General features: G+C 37.2%; 1 protein-coding gene across 1 annotated transcript in view; it reads right to left on the reverse strand.

Moving 5' to 3' along the window:
• PREX2 (phosphatidylinositol-3,4,5-trisphosphate dependent Rac exchange factor 2) overlaps positions 1–20973 on the reverse strand; it is a gene marked incomplete at its 5' end in the record, with an annotated part of 182657 nt that overhangs the window by 42095 nt on the left and 119589 nt on the right. Inside the window, 8 exons of the mRNA XM_082310168.1 lie at positions 1411–1554; positions 3783–3885; positions 6631–6848; positions 9491–9532; positions 15723–15851; positions 17380–17470; positions 17808–17890; positions 19776–19870. Coding sequence (XP_082166294.1) covers positions 1411–1554; positions 3783–3885; positions 6631–6848; positions 9491–9532; positions 15723–15851; positions 17380–17470; positions 17808–17890; positions 19776–19870 — 905 coding nt within the window. The remainder of the gene's footprint in view (positions 1–1410; positions 1555–3782; positions 3886–6630; positions 6849–9490; positions 9533–15722; positions 15852–17379; positions 17471–17807; positions 17891–19775; positions 19871–20973) is intronic.

The raw sequence follows: 20973 nt of genomic DNA on the forward strand, positions 1-20973 counted from the left end.
TCACTCATTAATGAGGAAAAAAGACCCAAAATAATGATTTGAACACTAGGATTTAACTTCTTATCCAGGACTTCTTATTCTTGGATTCTAATGGACTATTTTGAAGGGGGATCCTTGAAAATTAAAGAAATTTGGTATGATAAAGAAAGAAGAAATCTTCTATATTACCGAAAATTATTAAGCAGATGTAACATGAATGAAACTTTGCCCTTTTCCTTTAGCTGACTACAAAGATGCTTATCCTAAGACTCAAATGTTTTGGGCTTCTGGAAACAGAAAGGGAAAAAATTCTGCAAAATAAATTCTGTAGCACACTGAATCCCCTTCTGAACTTAAAAAAAAATAGTATTTCCAGGATTTCATCTGAACCAAGGTATTTTCTGTTCTCTTTCATGTGCCTTTTTGCCTGCTCTACTGAAATGTGTCTCCTGCTCAGTGTTCTCATTTTCCCCTATGACTGAAATCAATCTGTTCAAAAGAAATCCACTGAAGTCTGTCTTTATTAGTTTGTTTAAAAATCAGACTTTTCAGGGATCTTATTCTTAAAAAATTGTGTGTTTTAAGTTCACAGTAAGTTCAGCTATTTCTTCATGTATCTTACTGTTTGCTATTTCCTTTTACGTTCTCCTTATGTATCAGAGACCAAACCTTCCTCAAAACCTTCATTTGTATGCCTGACTTCTGCCTGTTCCACATAGACCCTGGAAGCCTTTTGCAAGGTATGGAGTACTTTCATCTCCCTCTGAAATCAAAGGCGGCTCAAGGCAATCAGCACCTCACATTCACCATTTCAGTGAATCAAACTCCACACTCCTGATGACGGTAATGACACTGCAGCTAATGCAGGCTGCCTGCAATTTATGAACAGTCTGAGCATCAGCGCCACCATTCATCACTTCGGTAACATTTGCAGTGTCGTAACTACAAAAGCCTGAAAATGTTATTTAAGTCTTCATAACATTTTAAAGAGACAGAATTCTCGGGAGATAACAATGTAGCCCTTAAATCTGAAGTAACAGGAAGAGATAAAAATAGCATCTGGAATGCAAAACACTTTTAAAAGCAAGTTTCATGGTCTGACTATTGTCCACTAATGTCTACAAAGAACAAAACTATATTGATGAAAGAGGATTCATTCTTTGGTGTTAGAATCATCTAACAGGTATAAACTTAGAAATGTATACCCACGCCTCTCTTTTTTTTTTAATCACAAATCACAGCATTTCTTAAATTGACATTTTAATTCAAAGTTCTCAATAAATGCCCACATTAAACAACATATTTAAATATAAGCATTGTGCCCTTACAGTTACAAAGGATTTAAATCAGAGTGAATAAGTAGGTTTTCAAAGAGAGTTAAATATTTTGTGAAAAAATTGGGGGGGGAGGTGTAATTAAAACTCAAGTTACCTTGTGAAAAAAGTACTGGGTGGATTTTAAATCCCCCTCCATTCTTCAGCCTTTGAGGAAGCTGTTCAAAATGGTAACTATCAAGGTAGAAGTAAACCTTCAGGGTTTGCCGGCTTCCTTCTGCTTGGTATGTGATTGGTACATCTAAGAATACAGTCAGTGTTACTATTTCATTAAAAGCAATGACACGTCCTTTTCCAGGAACTGTTGCACCCAAAATTCACACAGTTAGACAAAAATCACTGCAGACAAACCTAATACATGCAGTATTTTACATTATATTCAGTGTTGCTGTGGCCACTTTTGGCCTATCCATTATGAGGAAGTAGATAAACAGAAAAGCAGTAACTGTCATCTTTGCCAGCCTGTCAATGACAGCAAAAATACTAAGGAAATAATGTAGTTGGCAGCATCCTACTTGTATTCCCTGTAAATCTGAAGAAACATCTATGTACAGCACATAGTTTGAAATCACTGGAAGGATACCTTTAGCCATATTTCACATGCCTTCCTCAGGTGCACGATGTATAAGGTCAGTGTGTTATATAGAGTCAGATTCTCCTCAGATTTGTGTGGGATAGAACACAGGTAAATATACAGTAGCTACCAGCATATTCATTAAATCATTATTAAAAATCAGGACTCAACTGAGAAAACAAGTGTATTATGGTAGAATATATAAAACTGTAAAAGCACATTTCATTACACTTTGACAAGCTAAATGTCACAATACATGAAATGGGGTAGAGTTCAGGGCAACTAGCAGCATCGTTTTGCAGTTACAGTGATTCCCTAACATACGTTTTGTGTATTATGCCAGATGATCAACAGGTAACGACCATTAGCAAAAGCTGACAAAAATTTTCCATTTAGCTAAATGTTTCAGAGGAAGTCACTTGAATTCAATTGAAGCTTTGTACGTATTTCCTGTTTCAGTATCATTTCCGTACAAAAGTCTCCAAGTTGAAAGCAGTAACAATAAAATTTAGTGATTTGCATTAATAATATTATGATGTAGTTTTTACACTGTTTGCATAAATTATTTTGTACCTAAATGGAAAAGATTCCAAAGGGACATTTTTCACTATTTTTGGTAATAAGACAAAGACTTTTTTTTCTTTTATTGATTATGCAGAATCATAAATGGAAAAAATAAATTTGCCAGTTCCTTGCCTTCTGTAACTACAGTGAGGATGACTGTGGTGGCAACACTTAAACCAAAAGGAAATACAGAATTTATGACAATCCTAGAACAGACGGACTTTCCATTTACCTCTATTTTAGCACAGACACCTCAGACGGAAGATACAGCAATATGAACAGCTCATGACACGCATGGGCTTAACTCGCCATCAGGAGGCCCTCCTATAAATCCAGTTACATGTTGTTACCTGGCTTGACAGGGCTTCTTTTTAAAACAAACACTCTGAACAGGGTCTTTACTTGAATTATACAGAAATAAATATGGTCTTATATAGGCTAATTTCTACCTGACTACCAGCCCTGTGCTACTGAATTCTTCGGAGCATGGGCAGCTTTGTGGAGGAGTTTTGTGTCTTCTGGTTTTGTTACTGCAGAAGTTCTCTCATGTGTGGTCTCAATCCGGCAAGGGAATTGTTCTAGCTAGAAAAGCTTGATGTGAAGCAGACATGCTTTCCTCCCCTCCCAGGGGAGTTACGAGACTTAGGAAAAAATGAGGGCTTTTTGCTCACTAAACAAAGTTCACTGCAGGAAAATCTCTACTGGCTGAAAACATATTAATAAAGGAGTGGCTGAAAATGAGTGAAGGGTATAAACAGCAGACTGTGAAGACAGTCCCTTCCTGTGAGCTGGGCAAGTATTGGGAGGAAGGGTTCAGGACCCTGATCGTCTGCACCAGCAGGTCTCGGAGAAAGTTTCTTGCACAATTTAAAGCTGTCCTAATAGTCTTTGCCACCTCCTTTCAAGGCACTCTTCCAAGATCTACTTTGTCTTTCAGATGATAAAATGAAATGGATTTTATGGTCCTCCATCTCATCTCAGTTGCATTTCTCTATTAAGACCTTCAAGCTTATTTTCTCTTCAGTAACAACTAGATCTTCCAGGGACTTTCCTGATGCAGTCACATACTCCCAATGGAAACTTAGGTTAAGCGAACAGCTTTGCCCCCAAGGTTACTGACATTGCCAGATAATGATTCTGCATTGTCACTGATGTTAGCTGTATTGCAGGAAATCTAGGAATATTAGGAGAGCTACAGATCTACTAATTCTCTATAATCCCAAATTATATAATATTCCCTGTGGGAGGTAATGTTCTAGGAGAGAAAAAAGTTACAAATACAGAAAATGTTTCTGAACAGTAAAGCCCAGATATTAATTATAATTACTCACTCGCAACTAGTGGTTCTGGCTCGGATTGTCTGAAGTAAAAAGTAACTTTTTCCAAGTCAAACAGTGCAACCAATGTATCTTCCAGCATGGCTTGCTCGTCAGCCTAAAAAGGGCAAAAGAAAAAGTGAAATGGTCATTTCAGCCAGATGTTTCCCCTACCAGAAATAATATGAGAGCAAGACATGAAAGTAACTACAGAATGTTGCACAACATTTAATTGAGGCAATGTATAACCTAATTAACTCATAGATAATATAAGTATCTTTGTTTCTATTGGCACTTTTCCTTTTATTTCTAGTCCAAGATTATTATAACGAATGTTAGCGTTTCACATAGTAAATTAATAGGTAATTTATAGCTACCATTATTTCTCATGGCTTTTAATCAAACAATACTGTAATTATTCTTTATGCAAGATACCAGACTTCAACAGCTTGTCTTGACACCAGGTCCAGCTTGTAAATTAACAGGGGAAATGTGAAAAACAAATTATTCTTTTAGCAAATTTCTTTAAAAAAAAATGCCATAACTTTAGCATTTCATGTATAAATGACAGATGAGAGTTCATCGTGTCCACTCTAGGCACCAATAATTGAACCAGTAGCTCAGAACAAGTACAGCTCAGGGCGATTGGCACCTTCACCTACAACATTCTAGATGCAAGTCAAGTATGCAGAGACGTGAGTAATCTGATTTGCACCTATGGTTCACTCTGTGTACTCCTGCACTAAAGAGATAGCTAAAGAGATTCAGACTAATTTACTAAAAAAGCTTCAGGAAGCAAATTACTAACTTCTCAGGACGCTTTACCGAACATTTAAAAAGGAAAACAGTCATCTCCAAGTATGGTTATCTTGAGTTAAATATGCAGAGCAATTCTAGCAGAAATCAATAATCACTTAAAGTAATTCTATTCTTTATATAATCCTCCTCTAGCACCTCAAGTTAGCAAGAGCCAAATGGAAATCTGAGGCATGCATTTTTCCTCCTCTAAGAACTGAAACAGTAAGAAGGCAAAGAATAATAAACTAGCTGCCTATAAAATAAGAATAAACTATAGCTGACTGAATTATAGAAAGTAAAAAACAAACAAACAAACAAACAAACAAACAAACAAACCAAAAAGCATGGTTTTCCCTGATCTATATAGTGAAATAGCATTCCTCTTTGTATTTATGAAAAAGCAAAGCTGCTAGAAATATTTTGTGTCCTGGTTCAGTTTATGAAGTCTCTATGGACAGAGCAGTTTTATCAGCAGAACAGTCTGAAAACCATTCAGTGACATGGGAAATCTTTGCACAACTGCTCATTCTTTACTGAACTCTGGCCATAATGAGTGTAATTTCCTTCAAATACCCTTGTTTAAAATAACACAGATCATTTGTAAGCAAAACAGTGCTGAGAAGGTATTGAAAAAGTTGCCTTTAAATCCTTTTCCCTTGGTTAAGAACAGTTAGACAGAAGAGACTAAATTTAATTTTATTTTCAATTCAATAATGCATACTGCTGGTATCTGATTACGTGAAAATAGCTAAGTAGCATGCATTCTCACTACAAAGGAAACCTCTACAATCTTGAAAAAAAAACCAGAAGTATTCAGTACTGTAAAGACAACAGTTATTTTGTGATAACATGACAACTAAGCACACGGAAAAACATAAGACAGGCACCAACTGAATTTACTCTTGTACTCTGAGGACTCCAGCACTAGGACATGTTGGTGCTGCATGGTGCTAAAAAGCATCCAAGACTCAAGAGCTCCCCTGACCGTGCTTTCTTCACATACTCCTCATGTGGATAAAGAGCCTCCTGTTTCTCTCAGGCACTGACTTTTATCTGTTTTTAAGCTGCACACCTTGTCCTGACACACCCTGTCCCATGCAAGCCCACATAGGTACCTCAACTACCTGTGAGGTAGTTGCTCACACTAGCTCAAGTCAATGCTCTCCAACAATACTATAGACTAATACTTTATGATTGTGATTTAGAAATATCTTTATTTTTAGAAGCAGAAGAGATCAATAAAGTTTATCAGGTCAACTTGTCAGCAATTTGCTGCTGAGATAGACAAGGCAAGGAAAGATGACCTTTGATACTAGAAACATCGTCTGTTTTTTGCGTGGACTTTTATACAGTAGGATGTACCAAATCAGTTATTTTCAGTGAGCAGCTCCAGAGGTTGAGAAGGCTGCCATGGAGCAGACCACACAGACTGCTTCACAGTTCTTCAGGTTAGCAGGAACCAGTCCAGTGTGAGAAGCAGCTTAAATAGCTGAAGAAGCACTTTGGATAACTGGGGATTAGAGGACTACAAAGCCATGTCCCTTTTTTAATTGTTTCTTAAAGCCATGGCTCTTTGCCAAGCCTTATGAAGAAACAGCAGATTTCCAGTTACCCTGACAGGAGCAAAACAGCCTAGCATGTCTAGTCCTTCAGCTGCTACAGACCTATTGTTTTTTGGGGGATAAAATTATCCAAACCAGGTATTTTATTTACCTTGCATTGCTGCTTATTGCAAACTGAAGTTCTGGTTATCACCTAATACTACATTCACTCCTAGGGAACAGCTACGATAGCGGTGGGAAGTCAAGGGTAAACTCACTATCTGCTAACTCAAAACAAACATAGTGCTGTCTTGGTGGAAAACATATTTCCCGTATCATAAGCAAACACTTCCCATATCTGTAATTATCTAAATTGCAAATTGTCCAAATAGCAGCCAATTAAGTAACAAGCTAAGCACAAAGGACACAGAAAATCACATTTATGACTAAGACTGTTTAACTGTGCCCCTGGTCCAGGGAACAAATACGAGCTGTGACCAAGCATGCCACATGAGAAGTCTTACCATGTTAGGCGAGAGCAGGGACTGGAAATGAAGGAGAAGACCCGCACTGGCTATCTGTTCCAACCACCTTCTGCTGGCCTCCAGCGTCTCCATTTCATATTCTTTGTTGTTGTCAAACATCTGATTTAAGGCCACCATTAGTTGCTCTGAAAAAGCACAGACTGTGGCCACTAGGCTCTGACAGAAGACCATGTCTCGCCTCAGTTGTATCTCGCTATCTGTGATGGGTAAGAGCCAAAAGAGGGAAAGCAAAAATGGAGCAGGAGATTAATTAACAGCAAAGGAACTGAGCTGGAATTTTTTTCTTTGTCTAAAAAACAAGTCATTTTAACGTAAAGTAAATTACAAGTTTACAGCCTAATGTTATTCCCAGTAAATAGCACTCCATGACCAAAACTGCCATTTTCCACATTAAAAGATTATTTTATAATTCTAAAATTATACAGAAATGTATTTAAAATCTGGACTTTAAAGTAGTTCTTCACAAACAATGTATGTTTAACTTGTAGATTTTAATGCCATCAATTCTGTGTACTTTTGGTGTTACAAGGTGACGGATGTGAGTCGCATCTCTTTGCTGCAATGGGAGAACCAGCTGGGCACAAAAACATTTACTTTCCACGGGAAAGCAAGCATAGTCAGAAGCTCTTAATATGACTGCATCATCTGCTTAACTCCACAGCTACCAGCTGGGTAGGGCAGATGAAGACTACCTGCTGTGAAGTGCAAACAGGGCATATAGGAGTGTTGCTACCAGAACACAATCTATCCAAATACAATATATATACGAATATGAAATCTATAAAATAAGCACAGAGCAGCATCACATATCCAGGAAGCAGCAGAGATTTATGGTGTCAGGAGAGTCCATGACAGGTCCCTTGGTAGAAGTCTATGGAACCATTAGCAGCTGATTTAAATTAAGGACGAGCTAACCTACCAATTTATTCTGGAGGGCACAGGCATTAGATTAGTTAAAGGTCAAAGGAGTTAGAAAGGGAAACATGTTCTCAATAAAGCACAAAATTGTGGTAATAAATATTCATTGCTTCCTCCTTCTCCTCTTTTCTGAAGATCTTCAAGTATTTTTATCACTATGAGCTGTTAGGCAAACATCAATCACAAATGGTACAGGTAGACTTAATCTTTCTCAGAGCAAGAGAAGATTAGGTGATATCGAGGTCTTTCCAAAGCCTAAAATCTTTGTCCTCACTTTTAGATTCCTCTGCCTCTAAGAGGCTTAGCTCCTTTTCCACCTTCTCTATGGAGCTGGCAAGACTTTAGACGACTGGGTAAGTCAGCAGAGATAATTCTGCACCCACAAAATTAATACTGACTTTAAAAATGTGCTTTTCTTTGACTCCAAGTATTTCTCAAAGTAACTCCATTCTGTTTGTTTTCCTTCCGAGACCTTCTTCAATCTTTTCCTTGACTATTGATGATAGTGACCACTCGATTCCATTTGCCAGCCTCTCAGGACCTCAGGAAAGTTTTCCATAAATGGTCTAATCACTACTGATTCTGCACTGTGACTCATCGCTTTTTGTTTTGATTATTAAAATTAACCTGTCTCTCTCTCTCTCTCCACTCTCTCAAGTTGTGCAGAATCCAGTACGGACAGAATTTTCATCTTTAAAAACTCCACCCATCTTCAGCTTCAAAAATCTCACTGGCTTCTCCATGGTCAAAAACTTCCCAATGTCACAGCGGCGCTCAGGGATTTGAGCCCAACACACATTCTCTCTCCTCGCTTTGCTCAGTTTCATCTCTGTCTAACAGGAGCTGACTTTCAGTGCCTTCCTCTGTACTGCCTGCTTCTGAAGCAGCCCTCTTGTGTCTCCAACACCTCATTTCCAAATCTCATTTAATACTACTTGAACACCAGATACTGCATACAAGAACACTTTGAGCTCTTTTTACAAGAAGATTTTTATACAAAATAAACTACAGAATTTAAGAACTTATGAAACCATGCAAACAGGGAAAACGGCTTTAAAAAAAAAAAAATCAACTCTGGGGTATTTTCTTAGGTCACTTACTTTAAAACACCTGAGGAATTACTAAAAACTTTTATAATATTTGGAAGAAATCTGACAACAAAGAAATGTTATATTCCCCTTTATAAAACTGCTATTATGTGTCATAACAAAATCATGAAATAATAATGCATTCATATAGTGCTGCAAGATGGTTAATATAATCAGCTTTTACAGTCAAATATGACTGCTTACTTGAACACTTATGCACCTACAAACCGTAGAGAATCTTCTGCCGCAATAAAATAATAAATACTGGTTTATTGACATTTATTTTGCAGACATGCATGCCTATTTTGTGTATTTGAAGCTGTATGCTGTATGGGGTGATGACAGAATAATACACAGAATAATCAGACCCCTTCCAAAAAGGAGGGACTTAAAAAAAGGTGTTCTCTAAAAAAAGATAAAAGGAAAGGTATGGGTTAGAATAGTAAGGTAAGTCTGGAAATAGATGGGAATAAAGAGAAAAGATAAAAGGTAGGAAATAGGAAAAAGCACAAAAGAAGAAAGACAGCAGAAGTACTGTGCATAAGCTCCGTTATTTAGTAGTTACTTCATCTGCCAAGATCCAAAGTAAATGACCAGAGAAGGTATTTTGCATTAAAAAAAAAAATGCGCAATGTTTGTTAGAAATGTCTTTGGAATTGTTGTGTTCTTCAGGAATACTCACTGTAAACACAGGAGTAAAGTTGTTGATTATCAGGTTATCGTGTCTGAGATTTTTTCCCCTTTCTCTAAACACAGTATTCTGTCCAAAAGCAAAAAAAAAATCTCAAACCATCCACATTCACTTCCCCCACTCCCAAAACAAGCAAAATTACCTGTATACTCAAGAAGTGCCAAGAGTATTCGTGCCTTCACCTCTTAAAGAAAAAAGAAAATATATTGAGGTCATGGTTAAAAGTGTTTTCACCAACATAATAATGCATTCGCAGTTTCTCATTTTATACCAGCTTAACGCGAACGTCTTGTGTAGGCAATCCTGATTTATACCTACAAAACAGTAATGAGTCTCAACTTCACTTAATTTTACATATGACTTGATAAAATTGATAATCAAAGCACCAATACTGAGAAAGACACATGAAGAGGTACCTGTTATCTCAGAGTACATATGTACCAGCTGGCCAGTGCAAGTCCCCACAGGAAGAATTCTAGCCTTAAAACTTTCAAAAACAAGACCAGTTTTCACCGATTCCCACACTACCCCAATTCTTTCTTTTTTCTTTTCCCTCTCTCACGTCCCATACTTAAAAATCTCAAATTATCCTCATTTTAATGTATACCAAAGCATCCAGGAAAAATACAACGGCATTTTCACTTTATTCTCAGCCTTCAGGATTTTATTTTGCTTCAAACATTTCTTTTCACTTAACAATCTATGAAGTAAAAAAGCACTGATTAAAAAAAAAAAAAAAGTCTTAATTTACATCATTGACAAAAATTTGGTTTTATATCTCTTTACATTGTGTGTTTGATTTTGTTTTTTTGGGTTTTTTTTGGGTTTTTTTGGGGGGCGGGGTAGGGGCAGGGGGGTGCTTCTCAAAGTTTGCATGCTGAAGGAAGTCATTCTTCCCCTCTACCACGTACCAGAGCACAAATTTAAATGTGTTAACCACCACTGCAAGGAACAGGCAGATTAAAAAGCTGCCATAACCTTAGAAGAGTGACAAACTTCCAGCACACCGGCTGGCCTAGCGGGAACACACTGCTACTTCACATGCTTTCGCATATTTCAAAACTTTCTTTCACACACCCAATTTTCTGTGCAGCCCTATTCCAAGCCCTGCTCAGCGGACCAGCAGAGCTGCTATGGGGTATATGGACAATAGGACAATTTGGGAATATGTTGCCCCCTACTAAAACTAACTTAATAGGTTTGAAATTTGAATTGTTTGAAATTTGAATACAACTCAGATGACAGAACTGACACTGGAGTTGACTCTATCAACCCCACAGCCTGGATTCTGTGTGTACTTGAACATATCTATGAAAAGCTAGAATCTCCCCCAAAGGTGACTATGCTTAAAAAGGAAGAAAACCTTTCAAGCCTGATCTTCATCTGTGCTGTACACACATTGCGAAAAGAACTGGCAGTCCATACGCTTCTGAAATGCATGCCACGGTATCTCAAATACAAGCATCAAAACACTCAAAATTACTGGTTATTCTTGAAAATTGCCTGGTGATAGGTCTTTGCCTTAGCCTTCTGTCTTTTGAAAAAACAAAAACAAATAAAAAAAAAACTTACAGAGATTAATAACTTTGCATCTTGGAGTCCGAACATAGCTTAGTAATTGAAAAAACAATATAGGGAAATCTAGCTTTTATCTGAAGAATTTAGATACATTGAGGCTATTACTTGCAGCTTATTTTGTATGAGATTTGTTGGATCTCTGAATTCAAAAGCATTTGAGGTACCTATAAATAATGATTTCCTGCTTATGGGAAAATTACAGGACACTGCAACTCTCCTTTATCATTGCTGTAAGTCTCCTCCGTTTCAAAATATACCCACAGGCAAAAGAGTACTTTTAGGTTATTTGTATAAGTAGAGACTTACCTGGGGTTAGAAGTGAACCTTGGATGTCAAGCATTTGCTTTTCAACAAATTCCAAATGCTATGGAAGTTTTCACCCCTTCTTGCCACACAGTGTATGGAAAGGAAGAACTCCCTAGCAATTTCTCCTTAGATTATATGATTTGTAATGCAAGATGCCTTCAATTTCTTTCTTTTGTACTACCTTTTTTTTTTTATCATGCTATTCTGCTATTCTGATCTTTGCCAATAAAGGCTAGATTTTAGTTTTATTTTGTTTCTCACATCTGAAAATATTTTTGAAATGACTGAGATCTGCACTGCATGTTTTATGATTTAAGTCGAAATAAATTTTTTATACCTTTAATAACTGAAAGGCTCCTTCACTCCTCACTCCTAATTTAAATTAAAATACATGTGAACTTTCTCAATTGCATAGTATTTCCTGTTTAAACTTAAAATTATTGTGCTAGCAAAACAACTGCACTTACTTATGTGACTAGCTGACTAGAAATCTGACTTGCTCTAAAACATCTCTTCTTTTGACCAAAAAATCTTACCTTTGTTTTCTGTGGCAAAAAGCAACTACAGAAATTTCTCCTCCTCTTTGTTCTCGTTACATCTTTCTGTTGTTACGTTGGCCAGTTTTGGTTCTACCTTCCTTCTGAAAGATCCCTTTCTTTCCATCCATCCTGTTTATTTTCCTGGTTCCTACTCCAGTCATCCCTCAGCTTTTCCTCTTGTGCTGTCCGATTCTCATGTTACATATCTCACATACATCCAGAATCCTGTACGTACATTATTCCTTCTCTATTCAGTGACTGTTGAATTCCTGCCCTGACTACTGCTCTCTCCTGCACCAAAATCAAGCACTCCATTTTCAAAGATCTGCCTGTGCCAACAACTTATCTTTATTGGTTTAACAATTTAGTAGGTCCAGTCACTCCAAGAAATCACTTTCATCTTTTCTTTAGTTACTTAGCTCCAGATAAATCCTCTTAGAATCTCTATACTACTTCAGAGAACTCTCCAATTCTATCAACTTGATTAGCCTTCTAGGGCTGCCTTTTACTGTAACCACAGAAAACTTTTCTTCCTCTAATGGTATGGTAGGACAAATCAAATGAGACAAAGCAATCTCCACATATGTTTTAAATTTACTGTCAAGGAAGGTTTGCTTGGTTTTTTCGGGGTTTTTTTGGGGGGGTGGTGGGGGGGTGTTTTTTTTTTAATCTGTGCAAACCTTCAAAATTGTTCTCCCAATTCCAATACTAATAAAAAGAAAACTGACAGACCAGAACGATCATCCTCAAGGCATTCTGAGTTTTCCTATTTCTTCATATTTATTACACAAAGTAACTAAAAAGAATCCTAAGATCTAGGACTTAAAATGTCTCATTTTTGTGGGGCTCCCATGTCTCCTTCTGCTTTAAAGCACTACTCAGTCTAATCTAATACAACACATTCTACAATGCAACTGAACAATGAGTAAAAAATTATAATAGCCTGTGATATTTTTATGAAAATAAAAATGAGTCAGTTTTCAATAAGGAGATGCATTTGCTGAAAGTATTCAACCTTACTTTAGTATTCGTCAATAATGGTTAAGTATGTTTATAACAACTGGAGGTTTTAATTACAACAATTTTTTCCCCACGGTGAACAAAGTTGTGCCTGTGGTCTCCTTTGACTACTTCTTCTAGAACCTGCTAGAAGAGACAAATACATCTGCTTTCCTCAATTATTAAAATACTGCCCTCTACTTATAACCAAACATGAAGATTCTTCTAAAATCCCAAGACTTTGTTCAACTTGTTCTCAAAGCACAACTAAGCAGTCAAATTAGGGGACATGTTTTGTTTTTTTCTGAATGAGGCAAATAAGAGGGGAAAAAGGGGAGGTAAATCTCTGTACCATGTGTTAGGTTTTCAGCCAGAAAAAGCTCAGGGCAGTACTAGTGGTTCTTCTAGGTATCCTGACCATTTGTGAACACAATGCACAATGGCAAGATTAGAAAGGAGAAAACAAGACATAAAGATACGAAGGGAAAATTTAGCTGCTAAAGCATTTTAACCCTGCTTCATGCTCATCTGATTTCAGTTAGATCCAGCTGCTGGTTGTGTCTCAAGTTTAATTTATACAGGCCTAAGCCTGTCTAAATCACAGCGGTCTCCCAAAATGGCCTGAGGGGCACATTTCTGCCCTGAAACTTTTCAACACTGAATTACATATACCTGTCCAGACACGCCTTGGAAACTAAGGCTTGAGAATCAATTATTCACTTCCACTCTCCTTTTTCTCCATGCTATTTGTGCCAGGGAAGCCACAAGACCCTAGGCTTTCAGATATCCATTACATCACACCAACTCCTTGGTCCCACAGGCAAATCAAAATTATGACAAAGATGTGGATCATGACTCTCCAGAGTACTTCTCAGGAACAAGTGTTAGTGATACCAGTTTGGGGGGGTGGTGGTGGAATAGGAATCAAATTAAAGAAAAAACACAAAATAATAGGAAGATGTAAAGACTGATTGTGAATAAACAACCTAAGATGATAATTTTACATGTAAACCCATGTATTTGGTTAAGAAGATGGTACAGAAGCCAGCTGTTGGAAATCTCTGACACAAGCTCAGATGCCATGGATGGAAAGGGAGAGCCACGAATATTTAAAATTGGCAGACAACTTCTGAGACACAGTGATGAAAGAAGGTAAGACAGAGTGTGTGCTGTCCCTGAACAGCACAAGAATAATGCCTGTTACTATTTAGCTCTCTGAACCATGCACCAGTCACAAGCATGACAGTTGCAATAAAGTTAGTTACTATATTTATTAACAGAGAAAACTTTTTTTAATCCTAATTTCTAAAACAGTAGAAAATGCCAACAATTTTATTGTTCTGTAAACATCAAGATTCCTTCTGATAAATATCACCATTACATTATAGTAATACTGTAACAAGAGAAGTTTTGTATTATAGAGAGGCAGCAAGTCATTCGGAGCTTGCTGAACTCTCCCACAAAATTTTGTGGTAGATTTAAAACCAAATTTATCTGAATAACCTGAGCTCAATATTGAGGGTGTATATGACCAATGTTGAAATGGGTTAAGTCTGTTAGTTCTATTTATGGGCAAACAAGTTATGTGAAAATGGTCTGTTAGGCTTGACTTCAGAAGGGGGGCAATGAAGGACTGTTAAAAACACATTTCCATTCCTCCTGAACTGTGAAAGAAACCATGATTAATACTTGAATATAATTTGGTTTAGGCTGAAGACAGACCTGTAGAAAAAAGGATCCAAAAATATTTATTCATTTTTCACTCAGTAACAGCCACCATTAAACTGAAATTATTCTTAGCATTAGAGAGTCAATCCCACTGTGATTGACTCAAAAAATAGGAGATATTTTTGTGGTTGTTTTTATAATTTTCTAACCCAGGGTCTGAAAATATGATTGTATCTGAAATAAGAAATACCAAAAGTCAGAGAAGGAGGAGTTTGTTTGGTTTGGCTGGTTGGTTTTTGAAGGTTTATCTTAATAAAACTTATCACAAAGTTCTTTTCCAGTGATCTGAAATTTAGCAGTTTCCTTATGGGACACCATGGAAACAGGCCAACAAAACAAAAGAAGCTAAACATACACACAAATCATTTAAAGCTAGACCTGACACAAGCTTTGTTCCCATGTGGACTCCTAGGGCAAGTAGTTTTATAAAAATCATTTTGCTCGTTATTTCTGTTTCTCTATCAAACAGCATAGGAAATAAAGCAGAAGCTACAGGCAAGACTTTATGGAGAGGAAATCCCAGTTACTTTCTTACAAAGCCAGCGGAAAGGGCAGAAAACCCCAGCTCACATTGTCACTTGGTGGTGAAAAGGAGCAGAGTACTAGGTAACTTTTAGATACTGGTGAGAGGGAGGTGGAGGAGGAGGAGTGGTAGGACCAGTTGTGATGGAGTAAGTGAAAACCAGTAGAAGAGGTTTGGCTTCATGGCAGAAGAGGGAGCATGATTTTAGAGGGATAATGATTCCAGATCAATGACAGATAAGAGCAAGATATAGGACAAAAGTTGTCCTGCAGAGTCTTCATCTTTCCATTTAAGATGGTAGAAAAAAGGGAGTTTAATTGCAAGGAAAGGCCCATTTTGGTGTATCAGTCCCATAAAGTTCTGTGACAAATGAGTCGAGCCCACCGGACTTCAGCAGCAACTGAAATAACGTAGCACATGCAACATATGGTTCATTTGTTTTCACGTGTCAGAAGAGGCAATTTTCTCTTCAGTATCTGAAGCCAATAGGGTGCACACGAGACAGCTGAGATGTACTCCACTAACCTTGTTACTAAGAACACAAAAAAGTCCTGAAATTCAGGACTATTTCCCTACACTACACTGTGTTCAGCAAACCTTGCCTAGCAGCAACATGACACAGTTGTATCTTTCCCCTTCCCTTCTCCAGGCTCTCTATGGTTAATGAAGTGTTTATTTATGGTCATGTTGTTCTTACTAACCTTCAACAAATTTTCTGATATTCTGGGCAAGACTGCGGACGCTGCTGGGGAGGTTCCAAGGGTCTTGCTTGATGTGGAGTCGTAGCCTCTTTGGACAGTTAAGCTTCGGTTCCATTTCCTGCTGAAACTCTAAGCAAGGATAAAAATAGTATTCTTCTGCTTAAACCTCTTGAGAAAGCCACAGTAAGACATTATTTCTTCCTAAATGTTTTCACAGCTCAAGGAGTTGTCAACTTATTTAACTCTAGTTAAAGCTAGGGTGACAGGTCTAACAGTCATCTAAGATCCCTACTTAGACAAAGGAGAGAGCGAGCAGCGCTCCCGAACATGATTCTTTCTGAGCCAGGTACATAAGATACAAGGTGCCTGTCTCCATGGAGTAAGCGGGACCCTGGAACTTTTGGAGGCAAAATTAATTCAATCAGAAAGTTAAACTTAAAACAAAAATTACTTATCGCTTAACCTAGTCTATCTTTCAAATCACTGAAGTGCTCCTTGTACAGTTCGTGACGATGGTGCAGATCAAGAATAAAACATTTGACGTGTCCATATCTTGTGTCCAACTGAACATTTATTATACCACTGAAAGGATAACATTTTGTTGTGTGAGCCTGCCAGGTACTCAATCTGAAACACTGATAAACACATGAGAGCAGAAATGCTCTAGGTTCATCCCCATTATCTTGGTGCCAAAATAGGAAACAAAACCACCAACAACAAAAAAGTAAAATAAAAAGAAAAAGAGGAGGTTATGCAGTCTTCCATGCAAATTCAGTGAGGGGGAAGTACTTCAGGCTTTGTAAAACCAGATAATTGGGGTACAGTAATTATGCTCTGTTGACTTCAGTGGGATTTTGGTGATTTATAAAAGCCAAAGATCCACCCTCTGGCCATCTAAAATTAGTTTTCTTTGCTAAAAGACATATGCAGGATCAACAGAATCATAATCAAACCTGCTATACATATTAATACAACATTCAGTCTTCCCTTGAGCTTTTTTTTTTTTTTTTTCTTTAAAAAAATCCTCGGTTCACTAAAAGAAGTCCTTTGTATTTTTCATCAGAATCTTATGGCTACGACCAGATACCTATTTATACACTTAGACTCAAGCAGCTATGTGAATGTTAGCAGAGTATCTGAAATTACATACAGGATTTTTTTTAAACAATCAATAATACTTATATAAGCATATATTTGGCATAAGTATTACTGTGACTATAAATTTACATTTGCAAATTATTTATAAATCAACTTCATAAATAATATATCTACAAAAAATAGTAAAAATCTGGCATTAGTAATAAAATAGGTCAGAAATGGCTTCAGTAGTTGAGACAAAAATGTAATAAAAACACCTGCAATACACAAAACCTGTTTCTTGCTTCAAAAACCTCAGCAATTCTATAGTCAGTTCAGAGTCCAAAATCTAAAGCTGACTTTCCAACAAACCTGAAATTCTTTCATACGTTGTGCAATAGAAGAAGCCAGTTTTCAACTAAGAATAAGATCTACTTAAGAATTTCAACAATCAACTATTGCAGAATATGCCAAGATTAAGCAAAATCAGTTCTTTAACACCCAGCCCAAGGAGTAGATAGCCATACCCATGTACCCTTCAAGCTGCCTTTTGATTCTCGTAGACAGAATTAAATATTACCTTGGAGGCCTCGACCTGGTGTAAAGTATTTTGTCTGCTCAAAGGCCCTCATCACAGCTGGTCCTTTCAGAAGATTGACAATTGAATCGACCTGTTGGGATCAAGGTTCTGTGAGAAAGACGTTTTTTACAGCAACAATTAGAAATTCTTTCTTTAAGAAATACAGACTACAGAAAAGCAGCTTTGGATTCTTTCTTACCCAATGGCTCTGGTTAAAGTAACAAGCTAGGGAACGTTAGACTAAATCTAAGGACCTGTTTAATTCGCAGTTTTGAACTATTTACAGAAAACTGAAGGAGAATGAGTAAATACATACCATCCCAGTAAATATTGGAAAGCAAAAGTAAAAAGAAAAAGAAGTATTTGCTAAGGACATCTTAGCTCAGACACGGACATTAGTATCAAAGCCAAGAAAAATAATCTCATACTTGACCAAAAAGATGCTCCAAACAGCTATGGAGCTTGTCCTGTTTATCATGGGAGATTCGAACACTTATGGGAAGCTCATCACCTGAAAAATATTTCAAAATGCAAAATTGTTTAGAAGTTTCAGCATATTTTCCAAAATCTTTGTAGCACAGATAATCCGCTTTGCACACAGACTGATGCTTAGGCTTTCAGGATTATAGTCACTGTTCTCCCTACATCTTTTGCATTTAGTAGTCACTCAATAATACAGAAATAGCTCTTAGAGAAAGCACCATATTCAAAACCCAAGTGGACATGGTCTTGGACAACTTGCTCTAGATGACCCTGCTGAAGCAGGGGATTGGACCGGGTGATCTCAAGAGGTCCTTTCAAACTGCAACCATTCTGTGACCAGAATACATGACTCTTCTATGCTGGAGAACATCCTAAACAGACTCTACAGACAATTCACAATCTTAACGTTCTTACGAATTAAATGGTTCTCAGATTCTAGTAATTCAACAAAAATACAGCATCCAAATCCTGTATTTGATATGAAGCTTTTAGTAGTACATACCACATCATTTCCTAAGAGAGTACAAAGCAGAAGGACTCTCCTAGGTCACTGCCCTCAGTCATTTGCTCTCTTGGACAATGGGTGATGCAACCTGAACTCTTTCGAAAGCTGTGAAAAATTGAACTTAAAACTGGTTTTCCTTATCTGTCACTGCAACGACAAGGAGAACTAGCCACTTGATAATTTATAATCCAAATTTATTCATGGTCAATCTAGACTCATTTTTCTTATGTCAGTGAAACACTTAAATAGCGCTTTTCTCTCCTTGATTTTTTTTAGCTCCTTTAGATGTCCTTACAGCCAGTAGTTATAACCCTTCATGGGATTTTAATTGCAACAGATGGAGCACAGTGCCAAAGAGCCCTGCTCTGGAGTTAACCAGGTTACCTTTGGAACCAGAAGAAAATTAAGTCATCAGGAGAGTGGGAGTTTCACCGAGCAGCAGTATTTATCAAATTGAACACTGTATCTGCACTTGGCTAGCACAAACATATTATTTTAGGCACCTCAGTTGGTACTTCAGCTTGATGCTGCACAAGTGCTTACCAGCTCATTTAAGTTGAAGATACAGACCCTGGGTCTCCTCTTTTATTAACAGTTCTTTATGTCCTTCATCCTTTCCCCTGTATCTGCTCAGCTCTGTAAGTATATATCATTTCTGGAAAGTAGATGCCTAGAATTGCGTTACTCACAAGGTATCTCAGATACCTTGCATAATGTCATTAATACTTTCCTATCCCAATTGAAAATACTTCTCCTGGTACAACTAGCAATAAAATTTGCCTTCTCTAAGGCCAAGTCTCACTGGTGGCTCACATTCAACTAATATGCCCAGTTCTTTCTTTTCCTAAATCACTCCCAAATGATAAACTCCCAGCTTAGAGCAAATATTTTTTATTATTAGTCCCTGAGTATATGACCTTGTACTCCATGCAGTTAAATCCCATCTCATTCCTATTAGCAGCTGCATTTATTTAAATTCAATTTGTCATGGCATAAACAAGAATGTCCTTCTATGTGGTCTCACATTCCTTCCTACAAACATACACAGCCATATCCTGCCATCCGGTTGCTGACACAGGCTGGGAGAGCATTCCACGCTCACCTAAAATGCTCCTTACTTTGTGCAACATAACGCACTGTCAAGGTCAAGGCATGCAAGTGGTTAAAAGCAGTGACTCTAAGAGCTCTAACTAATTCAGTCTATTCACAGAGATGCTGGAATGTTGGCTCTCTTTCACAGAAGGACTCTTTAAGTGCAGCACCAGCTAGGCAGAAGCAAAATGATACACTTCTATTATCAAGGATGCAATTTTTAAAACAAAACCAACAAAATTGCCAGGCAAATGAAAAGAATAAACTGAATAAAAGGAACAGATGACAGATTCATAGCTGACTTTTCTAAACATACCTGAATCCATTTCATCACTGTGAAAATACGAACTGCACTGACTGCTACAAATGCTCGTGAATGAGGCAATGGAGTTCCTATTGCTGTTGCAATCGCTTGAAAAAAAACACACACACACAAAAAAAAGAAATAAAGTCATGTCCTTTAACACAGGCTCTGTATCAAAGTTATGGAAATTCTTTCCCTTTTCCCTTTTTAAATTTAATGATGAGATGGTCTGTACAATTCTTTATCAACAATAAAGATCCCTATACTTAGGCTATCATTTAATTTGCAATCCTGGTAGGACTCAGAGAACCAGATTCCCAAAACAGATGATTCAATTGTCTCCCTTCACCTTGCATGTGAACAAGTACTTGCAGAATGATAATATACACTTTCAATGCAAAACAACCAACTTTTTTTACACAAGTGAGTTTTTGAAATTGTGGCCTCAAATGTTTCAGTAACTCCACATTTCAGTTACTCCTAGTAATTGTACTCCTAGTCCATAGCTAATACAAATGACAAAATACTCCGGTTTATGACTTGCAAACTAGAGTCCACAATGGGTTTAGAAGAGCTTTGATGCATTTGAGTAGCACCAAAACTCAAATTTCAAACAATTTTTTCCTGACAGCCAAAACATAGTTTATGATCCCATCTCTTCCAGCTGTCCATTTTGTTAGAGATGTATAGACATTTACATGTGACTTCAGTGAAAACTTCTATGCATACAAAATGTCACCCACATTGGTCTAATAAGGAGATTTGGGGATTACAATGTATAAGTTTTTTGTGCTCTTTTCTCTCAGAAATAAATTGTTCTGTGCAGCAAATAGATGGAGAACATACCTACTTCTGCAGCATAAACAGAGTAAAACATAGCCTTTTGTACTAAAAATCCTATGAAGATAAATTTGAATTCAAAGTCTTCAGAGTTATTTAGCCACATGAAGATCGTTTACTTTTAATGCAGGAAATATTTAAGTAATTATCCAGCACAGGGAGTCTTAAAAACCCAAGTGAATATAGGATAATGTAGAACTGTACCTAAAGGGTATTTATACATAATGATCTGGTTTTGGTTTTATGAATTGGGTGTACCCATTCACCAAGATAGACATATCTATATTTTATAGATAATACTGCAGTTATACATGTACCCGTGTGCTCCCTACTTGTTTTCTTTATTTTTGTAAATACAGAAATGATCTTT

Source organism: Platalea leucorodia, assembly GCF_965183815.1.
Source record: "Platalea leucorodia genome assembly, chromosome: 1".
NCBI classification, from domain to species: domain Eukaryota; kingdom Metazoa; phylum Chordata; class Aves; order Pelecaniformes; family Threskiornithidae; genus Platalea; species Platalea leucorodia.